Source organism: Marmota monax, unplaced genomic scaffold, assembly GCF_021218885.2.
Source record: "Marmota monax isolate L192 unplaced genomic scaffold, Marmota_monax_Labrador192_F-V1.1 WCK01_AAM20220418_F8-fsc00280, whole genome shotgun sequence".
NCBI classification, from domain to species: Eukaryota; Metazoa; Chordata; class Mammalia; order Rodentia; family Sciuridae; genus Marmota; species Marmota monax.
Genome location: NW_026692080.1, coordinates 973,173 through 988,232, shown reverse-complemented (window position 1 = coordinate 988,232; position 15,060 = coordinate 973,173). Strand labels below are relative to the sequence as shown.

Genomic DNA, 15,060 nt, shown 5'->3' with positions numbered 1-15,060 from the left:
GGCTGCTGTAATAAGGTACCACAAATTGGACAGTTTAAAAAACAGAAATTTCTTTTCTCACAATTCTGGAAATTAGAAATAAAGGTTTTAGTAAACTGGTTCCTTCTGGGGCTATGAGGGAAATTTTAGTCCAATCCTCTTTCCTGGAGGTTTGCTAGCAATCACTGAAATAACCTGACTTGTATTATTACCCCAGACTCTGCCATCATCTTCACCGGTGCTCTCCCTGTTTCTATATACAGATCTCCCCTTCTTACAAATATGCCAGTCATACTGGATTGGGGCCTACTCTAGTGACTCATCATGACTGCAAGAGCAATTACTCTTTTTTTCAAACATGGTAACATTCTGAGATACTGAGACTTTTATAACTTCAATGTATAAGTTGGGGGCAGATATAATTAAATCCATAACTCAGGCAATAAGCAAATATACAATAAAATGTAGGTAGTCATAAATGTTACTAAGAAAGATAAAGAAAGGTAAGGAGAATGATGAAAAGTGCTAATTTATAGATGGCCAGGATAGTGTCTCTAAGTATCATATGTGAGCAGAGACCTAAGGGAACTAGTCTTGTAAAAATCATGAGGAGAAAAATTCTTAGGAAATTATAAAAATGGTAATGTGTTTTGTTTGCTTAACAGCAAAAAAGTTAGTGTGGATTATGTGAAAAATCATAGGCAAGTGTAAGGATTCAATGTATAAGACAGTGAATTTCCTCTGGTGAGCAAAATCCAAGGGATAACAAGCATTTTGTTTTCCATACTTGGAATATTCTGCAGTTTCTCCCAGGAACTAGTAAGATAACTAATACATGTGCAATGCCTAACTGCTATGGTAATGCCCTCCATGAAGAGGCTTTATGCTAGAGTCTTATCAGCCCTGACACTAGACACTCAGCTCTCTTATTAGACAACCACAATGTTTCACTGCACCTAAACCTATCCACTAACAGTAACTTTATACAATGAACTTTCTTTTAAAAAAATATTTATTTTTTAGGTGTAGATGGACACAACACACTGTCTTTATCTTTATGTGATGCTGAGGATCGAACCCAGGTCCCGCCGGTGCTAGGGGAACACTCTACTGCTGAGCCACAATCCCAGCCCCAATGATGAACTTTCTTAAGAGCTCCTAACCTTGCACATTGCAACTTAGTATGTAATTGAGGAATAAGCTGCATAATGTTGCTAACTCTGTAACCTGCCTAGTGATACAATGAACAATATATACTAACCATACCAATGACCTAAGATAACCTATGAATATAAATAAAGCTAGTAGCTCAGGCAAGGAGCTTTGCTTTGCCTCTGTACCTTTTGCTTTGCTTGCAGGCAAGTTTCCCTATAATAAAAGCAGCAAGGAAAAGAAACAACAATGCAGGCAGCGCCTTTTACTTTATAGATCATGATTTTTATTCTAAGAGTGAGAATTCAGAATATGGGATGTTCTAACAAGATAACTTGCCTAAATTCTTCAAAAAGTTAATGTCATAAAAGAGAAAGTAAGTCCATTGTTCTAGATTCACAATATCCCATAGAAATACCATGTAAGCAACAACTATAAGCTACATATGTATTTTAAGTTTTCTAGTGCCAAAAGTAAAAATTGCTGAAATTGATTTTAATTATATTTTATTCAACCCATATATCCAAATTATTATATCAGCATTAATCAACATTAAAATTAAGAATTTTATTTTCTACATGAAATCAAAACTGATTATGTATTTTACACTTGTCATGCATTTTAATTCAGACTAGCCATTTTCACTTGTGCTCAGCAGACATGTGGCTACTGACTACAGTAATAGACAGCATGATTCTATTTGTGCTCAGCAGACATGTGGCTATTGACTACAGTAATAGACAGCATGATTCTAGATCAAAATAAACTAAAAAAAAAAAATGTAGTGATTGCAAAGTGTATACCCTAATTGAATTCTGATGGGGGGAGAAAACAGCTTAAAAGACTTTTAAGGACAACAAGGAAATTTGAATATAGGTAAGATATTTGTTGTAATTTATAATTCAATAAGAATTATAAATCATTTTTTAGGAATAAAAGTGACATTACAATTATGAAAAAATATGCTTATTCTCAGGAGAGACATACTGAAGTGTTTGGGGATAGGTGGTATATCTTAAACTTATTTTAAAATGGTTCAGGAAGAAATTAGCAAATGCGACAAAATGTTCCATTTAAAAAGGAGGAAAAAGTGACAAGAAGCCAGTGGAGAATTTTAAGTACATTACCTAATCTACATTTCTAAAGAATATTGTTGACTGCTCTGTAAAGTGTGTCTAGAGTCCATACTATAAGGATGCAATAGTACACACAGGGAACTACCTACATGTTTTTTTAAAAAATGGATTTAGTATAGATTTTAAATACAGTATTGATATTTTTTGCTCACATTCTTGAGATAAAAGAACCTCTTTCTTTCTTGACCTTCAGATAAGAGAATGGCATAAACACATTTATTTTTTCCCTTCCATGATAATGCCTTGAAATGCCCAATCTAATACAGAAATAGCATGTGTATAGTTTATTTACATTAAACACATTATAGACATAAAGGTGAGAACAGAGTAATATTTTGTCAAACAAGATTGTTGTGAAGGTTAGGAGAATATACAGGCAACTAGGCAATGCAGACAATGAAGACTCTTTTCTTAAATAACAGAGCATAATGATATACAGCCACATTTTATGGATGAGGGGACCAATAGTAGTCAACAAAGACAAAGGGGAAAAACAGCTGGAAACACAAAAGGGGAACCAAGAAACAGCATATCATGGAAACCAAGGAATTAATTTCATTCAAAACTATTTATTGAGTTTCTTTCCTCCTCCCCCACTCCACTTCACCCCCACAACCTCCTGCCATTTATCAGCCAAGATTCTAGTGGCTTAGAATAATAATACATCAGTTAACAAAAGATAAGGTTTCCTGCCTGCGTGGAGTTTATACTCTATCAAAGTAGTAAGATAATATACATACAAATAAATAGCATAAATAAAATATATTATTAGTTATTAAAAGCTATGGGGGAAAAGTAGGGTAAGGTAAGAGCAATGAGAATAACAATAGGCAAGATACAATATTAATCAGGGTTATATCTCCAAAAAGTAAGGTCTCCTTGGTATCAACTGCTGCAAGGAGGTAGATGTGCATAAGGTTGAGGAAAGCATATTGGACTCAATGATTTTTCATCTGCAAACTCAGGGGATTTTAGTATGCTTTCTTATTTTATGCCCATTGAGATCTGAGCTCACCCTGAAAGTTTTCCCACACTTTTCACATTTATATGGTTTTTCTCCTGTGTGGAGTCTTTTGTGTACATTGAGTTCTGAGCTTTGATGAAAGGTCTTCCCACACTCATGACATTCAAAGGGTTTCTCTCCATTATGGACTTTCTTGTGGTGTCTAAGGCCTGAGCTATAACTGAAGGCTTTTCCACACTCTTGACACTCATAAGGCTTCTCCCCAGTGTGGATTCGTTTATGTTTGGTAAGGTCTGACTTCCCACCAAAGGCCTTTCCACACTGATTACAACTATATGGTTTCTCCCCAGTGTGAATTATTTTATGTTTGGTAAGGTCAGAGCTGCAACTGAAAGCCTTCCCACACTCAGCACACTGGTAAGGCTTTTCTCCAGTGTGGATTCTCTTGTGTTTGGTAAGGTCTGAACTACCACTAAAGGCCTTCCCACACTCTGTACATTCATAGGGTTTCTCTCCAGTGTGGATCCTCTGATGCATGGTAAGGCAGTGCCTAAACTGGAAGGCCTTGCCACATTCACTACATTCATAAGGCTTCTCCCCAGTGTGAATTTTCTGATGCATGGTAAGACAATTCCTTGTCTTGAAGGTTTTTCCACAGTCACTGCATTCATAGGGCTTCCCTCCATTGTGAATCCCTTTATGCTGAGAAAGTGCTGACCTGCTACTGAAGGCCTTCCAGCATTCATTACATTCGAAAGGTTTCTCTCCAGTATGGATTCGGTGATGTTCAGTGAGGGCCGAGATATTCCTAAAGGACTTCCCACAGTCCCCACATTCATAAGGTTTCTCTCCAGTGTGAATTCTCTTGTGTTTAATAAGATCTGAGCTCCCATTGAAGGCTTTGTGGCACTGGTCACACATATATGGTCTCTCCCCACTGTGGATTCTTTTATGTTGGGTTAGGGCAGAGCTCTGGCTGAAGGCTTTCCCACAGTCATCACATGCGTAAGGCTTCTCACCACTGTGGATTCTTTTATGTAAGGTAAGAGCTGAGGACACCCTGAAACCTTTTCCACATTCATCACATTCACAAGCTTTCTCTTTGACATGCATTTCCTCATGAAGAATAAGGTCTGACTGCCAACAGGTATTTTCACAACCTGTGCTACATTCACAGAAACTACACCCATTAGGAACTCTCTTACATATGACATATTCCAAGTTTTCAGTCAAACTTTCCTTTAGATCTTTACCTTTTAGTTCTGACACATCCATCATAATTTTCTTAGCTTTGTCATTCACCTTCCTAGAATTTTCATTCGTATTTTTCAGTGTTTCTCCTATGGATTTTCCACACTGATTCTTCTGGGTACTTTTCATGACCCAGTGTGCCTCCTTATTTTCAAACATTAGTTTTTCAAGTTTTTCAGTTGAGTTTTCATCCCCAATCTTGGTTCTAACACCTGGATCTTTAAAAAAGAAAGGAAAGGGGGGGGGGGGTCACTTGTTTATTGCACTTGTGTAGCTGTAGCAATAAATAAATAAATAAATAAATGATTGATTATGTGGAAAAAGTACGATGAGTTGTGATAAAACATTTCAAACCAAAATATTGTTTAAATCTATGGGGAAAGAATCGAGACAAAATTAATTTTTAAAAATACTGGGTCAGGCCAGGCACAGTGGCACATACCTATAATCCCAGCTACTCAGGAAGCTGAGGTAGGGTGAGACCCATCTCAAAATAAAATAAAATGTTTAAAAAGGGCTGGAGATGTAGCTCAGTGGTAGATGCCTGCATAGCATGTATAAAGACCTGAGTTCAATCCCCACTACCACAAAAAAAGAAAAAAAATTATATATATACATATATATATAAATATATATATATATTTCTAATTTACATATACATGTAAGTAATAGCAAATATATATGTATATGTGTGTACATATTCCATATTCATCATATTCACAACCTGTGCTACATATACACATACACACACCCACATATAGGCAAAATGGTGAATGAAAAAATCTAAGCTTATAAAAAATAGGGATTTACACCTTCAGAGTACCTTCCAAATTGAACTTAGTAGAGCTAAAATTATAGGTTATATCTCAAATGATACCACCATAAGGACTCAGGATGAAATAAAATTCAACAAATCAGTTCAACCTACCCTAATGTTACATATCTCACTTTAAACACAATCTCTTCAAGCTATTAGATTATTTTCAGTATTTTCTTTCAAAATATAATTCAAAACTTCTCTCCTACAGAAAATCACTAAACTCCCTTCCTACAGGAAACCTCCCCTGATTAACTCTGATTCAACTCTGGTCAAACCAGAACTGAGTTGTTTTTTAATTCTCTTAGAAAGTATTTTGCTACCCTGTATTAACTAAATAGTTATATATGCTATTTTATTAACTTTCAGATAATTGGGTCATGTATCTATTTTATCTAACTTTTTTTACCATAAACTTTACCTATTTTATGTCCATGAATAATCTTTTCATCAAAATCCAAAATAGGTTTATCCTTAACATAAGGACAATGTCATTGCAATGATCATATCCATAAATTCTAATCATTGCCCTCACACCTAGATTAAGAAACTAGTATACCTATGGGCTTCTTCTGTGTTCCTACAATAAACATTTATTAAACATGAATTATACAGCATATGTTCTGGTGATGATTACAGCCTCTCCAAGAAGCTCATAGTTTAGAATAATGTTTTTCAAACTTTAATGGGCATATCATATTGGAAGCTCATAAAAGCACAGATTCTAGCTTGCCCCAGGTAATATCTTGTCGATAAGCATTCCCATTGTTTCATATGTAGGTGGTCCTTAGATGTCACTCAGAAAAATAATTTATAAAAATAGGCCAAATATGTTTTTGAAAGCAAAGCTGGAGAATATCAAAGAAGACTGAATTGAAGATCCCATTACACTAAGAATTGTAGGTTAAGAGTATGAACAAAATGGAGATTATAAAGTTTTATCTAAAGTGGTAAAAAAATACAGTCAGCCAGGATGCAAGGGATTCATATACTTTTAAAGATACAGGTTGAAACCACGGTGTAGGTTTTTTGGTTTTTCCTCCTAAAGATTTTAAATGAAAGATATAACTGGGAAGGAGCTATATGATATGTCCTTAGGTAAAAAGACAAAGGAAAAGATAAGGTAGAAACTCTCAGATTCTTTATGGTTCACATACCTACACAGGAGCTTCTTGGAGCCACTCTTAACCCAGCTCCCTGTGGATCAAGAATATACGACTCCTGACCTTGTTCAAGCTGGGAGATCACAACAGGTTTGGGAAATTGAAGTGCTCCTTGCAAGGAGATAACAAGATACAATTACCTAGAAAGTAAAATAAAACTACTCCAAAGCCTAATCCTAAACTTACAGGCAGTTAAGAGGTCAATAAAGATCAGAGGAGATAGAAAAGCTGGGAGTAAAGTAATAGATGGACTAAAAATGTCCTCAGAGCATCAAAACATATAAACAACTCTACAAATCAAGAAAAAAAGGACAGAAACTAATTATAAACATGACAAAATAGGTATTCAATAAAACAAATCTAAATAAAAAGTGATCAACTTAATTACTCAGTGAAATGCAAATAAAACACACACAATACCATTATACATCCACCATATGGCTAAAATGAAAAGACAGTACCAAGCATTAATATTGCTGCTGGGATATAAATATGTACAACTACTTTGTTTGGCATATGTTATGACCCTACAATTTCATTCCTAGTTATAAACAACAAAAATACATGTATATTTTCAAGAAAAGCCATATTCACAGCAGCACTGTAAGAATCAAATCTAAAAATAACTCAAATGTCTCTTTATAGTAAAATTTTCACACAATGGAATAATATAAGTAATGAGAATGAGTAACTTCAATCTCTGGCAACAAATTAATAAATCTTACAAATATAATGTTGAATGTAAGAAGCAAAACCCAAAAGATGACATGTTGTTTAATTCTATTTATCTAAAATTCAAAAACAGGCGAAATTAACCAATCATGTTAGAAGTCAGTAAAATTGTTAACTTAAGTGGAGGTAGGAAGGTAGAGTAGAAGTACTATCTGAAGCAGACACAAAGGGACATGCTTCTTAAGTTCAGACAAAGTTGTATTTCTTAATGTTGGGTGACTATATGGGAGAGTTTTTACTCTGAAAATTCAGCAAACTGCACGTTTATAACATATATGTTACTTTTCTGGATACATAATATCCCCAACAAACCACCCTACAACAAAAAAGTATACAAACATATCACAAGGCAGAAGGAAACCAAATCAGAGAATCAGTTTCCTGTCCCTGAAAGGCAAAGACACATATAACTCGACTATCCACTTTTCACTGAAGAAAACAAAATTCTTTCTGGATGAGTTGAAAAAGTAAAGCAAAACCAAAGTAAGTGAATAAAATTCTTTACCTAGAGAAAGCAAATTCTGATAATTCTCCAGCATCACATTCCTATAGAGGTCCCTCTGAGCAGGAATTAAACACATCCATTCCTTCTGGGTAAAGTACACAGCTATGTCCTCAAACATCACCAGCTTCTGAAACAACAAACACTTGCTGTCCTAGGAATAATCCCATAATGACTTCATAAAATAAACAAGGAGATTTTGTTAAAATGCTATCACTTTCATTAAGATTATGAAAGGAGTGGCAGGAGACAATATAGAAAACAGTAAAGGGATTGGTATAAAATCAAAAGGCAGGCTTAAATAATCAAATAAACCTTCTTTAAGTGAGGATTAAACATCTAAATTTTAAAGCTATATGGTCAAAGACCACTTTGATTGAAGGTTTAAATTATAACTGGTTTGTTTTTTTTTTTTTTTTTTTTAATTTTTTATTGTTGGCTGTTCAAAACATTACATAGTTCTTGATATATCATATTTCACACTTTGATTCAAGTGGGTATAACTGGTTTATTCAGAGAATAATACTCTCCAGAAGAAAGGAAACCAAAACTCACCTGGGGATTGCTGACCAATGGCACTTCTTCCTGTGCTCTGTCTTCTTGGCAGTTCTCATGATCTAAGGCAGATTCAGGGGTGGAAGACACTGAGAGGAACGAAAGTAATCAGTGTAGTCAATATGGACCAATTGTTCAATAAAAGTCCCTCTTGCCAATAAATTTCCTTTGAATCCAGGAACCCTATTCAAATGTGTTCTAAAAACTAAAACTAAAACTCCACTGATACTCTCAACTCAATTTGCTTCTCTGGTAATTTCTTACCCCATTTTTTCATCAGAGCATTCAATCTGCATTTACAAGCTAAAATGATCACCAACCCTCACATATACGCTTAAGGCTTTTCCTCTAAGGCTTTGTCCATAGTCCTCCTGCCATCTGTAACAAGCCTTTCCTCTTCTACCCATACCCTAACCCTCTACTTTCTATATCCCTCCACACACACAATTCACAGTACATCTCCTCTGAGAAAGCAGAAAAAAAAGTACGCTCTCCTGGAGTAGCCCTCAAGCAAAGAGTTCACTGGCCAGATGGCCACTACTTTTTTTTTTAACAAGTGACTGCTTCTGAGAACTACAGAATTATCAGTACTAAGGTCGTTACCCAAACCCCTGCATAAAATTATTGACCAAACTCTAGCATAGCTTCCAGCAACAGAAGGTATGTCTCTATGATGACCCTGTCTCTCTACTAAAATGTCTGCCTGAGAAAACTCAACACTGCCAGGATAATTTACTATTTATTCTAGCTAAAACCTGGTGATAGGTGCCAACGTCCCTTAGGGCATTTACCACAAAAAGATTTAAAATTTTATCTCTTGCAACTCAGAAGTATCTCTCAAGGACCAGAGAGCCATTCCTTCCTAATGTTATCATCAACAGGGATAAGTTGGGCTAGTGATATAAGTCAGTTGGTAGAGTGCTTGCCTTGCATGCACAAGGCTCTGGGTTCAATCCCCAGCACCACAAAAGAATTAAAAAATAAAAAACGAATGAGTTTCCTGTGTCTTCTAGACTACATTATAAGGCTAGAATTCTAACTTTGATGGTACCAGCTGAAAAACAGCTGACCTAATCTTATTTACAGTGACTAATCCTTTGTATTTTTCATTTTTCTAGCTCCACTGATCCCCTTTACACCCCACACACATGCTTAAAACACCCAAGTCAGAATGGAGTTCAGCCCTTTCCCCTACTGTCAGTAATTACTGAATAAAACATTTTCACCCCTTTAACTTATATCTGGCTATGTTATCTTTGACAGTGTCCATTATAAAAATTCAGACTTCATAAACCAAACTCCTAGAATTATCTGCATCCTAGAATTCATCAATCTCCTTCCTTTGCTTTTCTAATCAGATACTTTCCTCTCTACATCTACTGTGGCATAACCTCTTCTATTAAAATTAGAAGAGATACCAAGTAGTATGTAATAGAATCATGCGCTATTCAAAAAGCCTTACAGAATTTAAAACCTCAATTGCTTTCTTGAAGAACTTCCTTTTTTCCCCCACCATCATTTTGGTATGGCTAGCTCATTCTGAACCCTTAAGAGTCACTTATTAGTTGTTTTGTACTTCATTGTCACTGTTATAGTTTAGATCTGGAATGTACCCCAAGGTTCATGTGTTGAAGCCTTGGTCCCCTAAGCAGCAATATTCAGAGGTTTTGGGAAAGTGACTGCATCATGAAGGTTTTGATTTCATTAAGAGATTAATCCACTGATGGGTTCCTAATTGAATGGACTATTGGGAAGCAATAGAAATTGTAGGAGGCAGAGTCTATTTAGAGGAAGTAGGTCAGTGGGGGCACAGCCTGGAAGTTCCTGCCCCTTTTCTCTCTCTTCTTTCTTCTTCCTTCTTCCCCTCTTCCTTCTCCCTCACCCTTTCCTTCTCTCTTACTGCCATAAAATAAGTTTTGTTCTACCATATCCTGCCTGTCATGATGTTCTACCTCACCACAGGCCCAGAATCAATGATATCCAGTGACTATGGATTGAAACTTCTGAATCTTGTAAGCCAAGATAAATATTTTCTCTTCTAAATTTATTTTCTCAGGCATTTTGTCACAGTGACAAAAAGGTGACTAACACAGTTGGCACCTATCATCAGGTGTTAGTTAGTCCACTGGTCCACAATCAATCATTTTCCTATCTCTGGAACTTAGAAACCCATTCAAACACTAACATTATTCCACACTTTCATTTCCAAATTCATATCTTCACAAATCCTGAACTCTAATTTACCATCTATCTAGCCTCTCTTCAGGTCTGAACAGTAATATTCTCAAAGTGAAGGCATCAAACTCAGTAATCACATTTTGGGCTCCTTCTTCAAACACTTTTGTAGAACCTCATCTACCACCAGTACAATGTCACCCTTCTTTGACCTCTGTGATATATGTCACCATGGACCATTCTCTTCCTTTTTCCTTCTGACTTCTTTCTTGCTGTTTCATAAAGTTCCTTCTACTTTTCTGGGTTGGGGCTGGGGATCAGTGATAGAGCATTTGCCAAGCATGTGTGAGGCACTAGATTCAAACCTCAGCAACACATGAAAAATAAAATAAAATAAAGGTATTGTGTCCATCTACAACTAAACAAGAATTTTTTTTAAAGTTCCTTCTACTTCTCTGTTTTCCTACTTAGTCTTCTTCAACAGTAGCTTTTCTTCTACTCACCTCTTAAACTTAAGTGAATTTAAGGTATCCATCCTTGCCCCTCTGCCATTCTCACTCAACAATTTCTCCCTACATTACTTCATTTACATTAGCAGCTTCAACTTAAGCAGATGATTCTCAAATCCATTTTTCTAATCCAAATCACTTTATTAAACTAAAACTCAGGTATTGAATACATGGACATCTTTGCATGTTCATCTTTGCAAATTCATCTTTAGATTCAAACTGATCATTACCTCAATCTATGTTGCCAAACTTAGTGAATAGCACATTTCTATCTATTCAGTTATCCAAACTATGAACCATTCTCTCTTATGTACCCTATATCCATACTCCAGCCACAAAGACCATCTATTCTTTCTACCCCCAGTCCCACAGCATCCTCTACATGTTTCTTTCACAGTGGACTGTTGTCACAGATTTTCTTCTGTTTTCCCAAAATTTCTTCTGTTTTCCCAACCAGACTAAAATGTCTTTAGGGCAGGAATCAAATAGCCTTCAATTTTGCATCTTTACTGCCCATATAGCTATCTGACACTTCAAATACACTCAGTATGTGCTCTACAAATGAACATATAAATTAAGTGAATGAATAAATAAATAGATAAATTGTTTATCATCTGCTTCAAGTGTACAAGATGAGAAAAGTTATTTAACTGAAAGCTGCTGTCTCCTCTCTTGGATATGTGAGTCCTAATTAGTCCAAAGGTCCACGAGATGATGGCCTACAGAACATATTCAATTGCATCAACAGTTTGGAGCTTTTGAATTTCATCCAAATGTTTGGTAATACATTTAATTTTATTACACATGTTACTATTTTATCTTTAAAAAAACCATTGGGTGTAGATCATTTATTTACTATTCTAAAAAATAATAATTATCCAACTAAAATTTCTCTTAGTCTAATTCTCTGAAAGAATTCTGACAATAAGAAGTCCTATGAGGATAGAAGTAAAACAACCCCCTTAGGTTGGGTCCTAAGCAAGGGATCCCTGCCTAAACTGATCAGATAAGCCCACCATGTAATTCAATTCTGTTATTATAGCATTAAAGCAATATGTAAACAAAAAAAGCACAGCTGTGTTCCAGTAAAATGTATGGACACTGAAATTAGAAGTTTCATAATTTTCAATGTCTTAAAATATTATAATTCTGTGGTGGCTTTTTTCCAACCATTTAAAAACATAAAATACACTCTTAATTCAGGGGCCATACAAAAAGAAGTAGTTGGTTCCATTTGATCTGTAGGCTGGAAATTGCCAACTCCCTGCCTTAGGAAATAAGGTGGCCAGTCTCCCGAGCCAAAGCAAGGTGGGACTGCCTCAGAAACATCTAAGGAGTAGCTTTTAGTCACTTTCAGGCCAATGTTTGCTTAGTTTTATTTTTAAAATTCTAATGTGTGTAACATCTAGAAATCAGTTAGTTATTTATATCATCCTTTGGTACCATACCATAGCTCATTTCCACTGAACTACAACAACTCTCTCCCATAAACAGAAGCATGCCTGCTAGCTCCCCACCTGACTTTTCTTGTAGAACCCAAGAAATAGGGATGACATTTTCAGGTTGGATAACCCCAGGCCAATGCTGGATAACTGGTGAATCCAAGGCTGATGCCAAAATCTTCTCATGTGCTACATTCTTCCCTTCCTGGGCACTGGATAGAGTCTAGATGTAGAAATGTTATCAAAAAGGAAGAAATATAGGATTAAATGGACTGCAGAGAAAAGGGAAATAATATTTTTATTTCATCTTATAAGAAGAAGATTCATATTCTTTCCTACAAAAGCATTCAACTAGAAAGTTGAATCAATATAGTCAAAACAAAGAGGTTATGGGAAAATCTCAACAGAGAACCTTTGCCCCTACTTTCCTTATCCCTGAAGAAAGACATAACTTTGATTGTTTCTCTCCCCTGGTCAGTAGAGACACTGCCTCCTCTTACCTGTTCTCCATTCAGATCTTGTTCTCCATCTCCTCTCATTCCTATGACCTCCTCTCTGGTAAGAGAATCCTGTACCCGCATCCAATCCTGTCTTTCCAGGAAGACATCCTGGTCCTTCTCAAGAAGAAAGGGCTCCTCAAGTGAGCCAAACCCCTTGTGAACACTGATCAAAAAAATAAATGGTTTCAGGCTGGGGATATAGTTCATTCATACATGCACAAAGCCCTGGGGTTTGATCCCCAGAACCACCGGAAAAAAAAAAAAAAAAAAAAAAAGAGTTTCTCCAGAGTAGCTGACATCTTGAACCAGGGAGCACACTGCATTTTGTGTCCATCGGCAGCATGACTTTCAACACCAGGAAAGTTCAGAGGCTCTGCTCTGCATTTCACATTATTATCTTTTCTTGAGAAAATATCAGAAGAAAAGTACCACATCAATAATTAAAGACACAAATGACTAGAGCAGTCCAAAAGGAAAAGATATTGGCTAAAATGAAGAAAACTACAGTTCTAATAAGAATTTTGGGATTGGTGCTGGCGGATTAGTATTGTGACTAAGAACGCAAAGTGGTGGCACCAGCCCGCATAGGTTTACTTAACCTCAGTTTACCTGCATTTTCACCATAGGCAAGTTTATTACCTTCTCTAGGTTTAAGTGTGCGCATGTAAAAACCAGGGTAATGACAGATACCCCTCCAACACACACACTGGATTTTTAAGAATTAAATTCATTCATACAATATAAAAGCACAAGACCTGACCCAGAAATAAGCACGCTATATTCAAGTGTTTGCCAAATAAAAATATTTTTAAAAAACCGTTTAATATTAAAGGGTGGCTTTTAAAAAGAGGAGCAAATGGAAGAGAGAAAAACAGAAGAGAAGGGAAACGAAAAAAATGTGTCGACAGGCGGAACCCGCGACACCGCACCCCACCTCATCTCACCCGCAGCCGCAGGGCTGGCGAGCCGGGCGAGCCGCCCTTCACCATAGTCCCACACCTGCCCTGAAGCCTCGTGTTTTCCGCTGGTTTTTCAGGTCCGGACTTCCAGGCCATCGGCCCGAGGGAGTCCAAAGGCCCCCCACACTTCCAAGTGAAATAAAAGAAACCGGGACCCCACCCCCAGCTCCCACACTACCTAGGCTCTGAGCCTTTCCACTCCGTGGTCTCCATGGCAACCTGCCTCTTGCCCTTCTAGGACCTGTGGCGGACTCTTCTCTTTGATTCGTCCCTGTAGACCCTGAAACTGTTGTCTGAATCACAGCTTAGTTTGTTGGGAAAACTCTCCATGTTTGGGGTACAGATCAGGTTGAATATGATGTTTATCTTCTTCAGTGTACGAAGAGAAAAGATAAATAAAATGGAAGCACTAGTTAATCAGAATTAGTGGTTGAACTGTTAAAATTAGATTTGAACTGTTTTGTCCACTCATGTATTTCAAACCTTTAGAACAGTTACTGTAGTGCTTGTTGAATGGATGAACTTAAATATGAGTCTGAAAATAAAATTACTGCAAAGCAATTTTGACTGATATCAGCATTTGCCTCTTCTTATAGCTGTGTCACCTATATTTAAACGTTTTAATTTTTAAAATTATGAAGAGTCACAAACATTTTAATGTATCCTATTTTCCAAAATGTATTTCTGTTATCTTTCAATAATATGTCTTTATTATGTTATAGTTCAATATAATGGTTTTTTTTTTAAGAGAGAGAGAATTTTAATATTTATTTTTTAGTTTTTGGCGGACACAACATCTTTGTTTGTATGTGGTTCTGAGGATCGAACCCGGGCCGCACGCATGCCAGGCGAGCCACATCCCCAGCCCCTCAATATAATGTTTAGCAGAAGAAATTTGAATGGAAAATATTCAATATACAAAAGTAGTAAGAATAAGCCCAAAAAATATATTTCAAAGTTTGAGGCAGTGGTAAATATTTTTAATAGATGGTATATTTTAAAGCAGTTTTAGGTTCACCGAAAAATTGAGCTAAAGGCACAGAGAGATTTCCCATGAACCCTTTTATTGCCATACATGCACAGGCCAGCCCATCACTATCAACATCTCCAACCAGAGTGGTACATTTTTTACAAGTGAGCAGCCTACATTGACATATCATTATCACCCAAAATCGATGGTTTACATAAAAGTTCACTTTTGGTTTAAACATTCTATGAGTTTGG

At 36.3% G+C, this 15,060-nt stretch overlaps 1 protein-coding gene across 2 annotated transcripts; it reads right to left on the bottom strand.

Annotated features, from left to right (window-relative positions):
* Nucleotides 1-1,033: 1,033 nt before the first annotated feature.
* LOC124103052 (zinc finger protein 383-like) lies at nt 1,034-13,995 on the bottom strand. 2 transcript variants are annotated; one of them, XM_046459532.2, is made up of 7 exons: nt 13,812-13,995; nt 12,878-13,040; nt 12,453-12,600; nt 8,252-8,340; nt 7,700-7,826; nt 6,457-6,573; nt 1,034-4,700 (listed from the first exon to the last, which is right to left on the bottom strand). In XM_046459532.2, exons 1-7 carry the CDS (start codon nt 13,814-13,816, stop codon nt 3,229-3,231), a joined length of 2,121 nt encoding a protein of 706 aa, XP_046315488.1. In that variant the 5' UTR covers nt 13,817-13,995; the 3' UTR covers nt 1,034-3,228. The 2 variants fall into 2 exon arrangements, with proteins under 2 accessions (XP_046315488.1, XP_058440578.1); XM_058584595.1 differs by having other exon boundaries at nt 13,822-13,995.
* Between the last annotated feature and the right edge of the window lie 1,065 nt (nt 13,996-15,060).

What these genes read in the sequence shown, in the direction of transcription:
- LOC124103052 (XM_046459532.2), bottom strand. An exon ending in AAGATCTGAATGGAGAACAG is followed by an intron (nt 12,601 to 12,877) that starts GTAAGAGGAGGC and finishes TTCTACATCTAG; the next exon opens with ACTCTATCCAGTGCCCAGGA. An exon ending in TCCAAGAAGCTCCTGTGTAG is followed by an intron (nt 4,701 to 6,456) that starts GTATGTGAACCA and finishes TCTTTTTTAAAG; the next exon opens with ATCCAGGTGTTAGAACCAAG.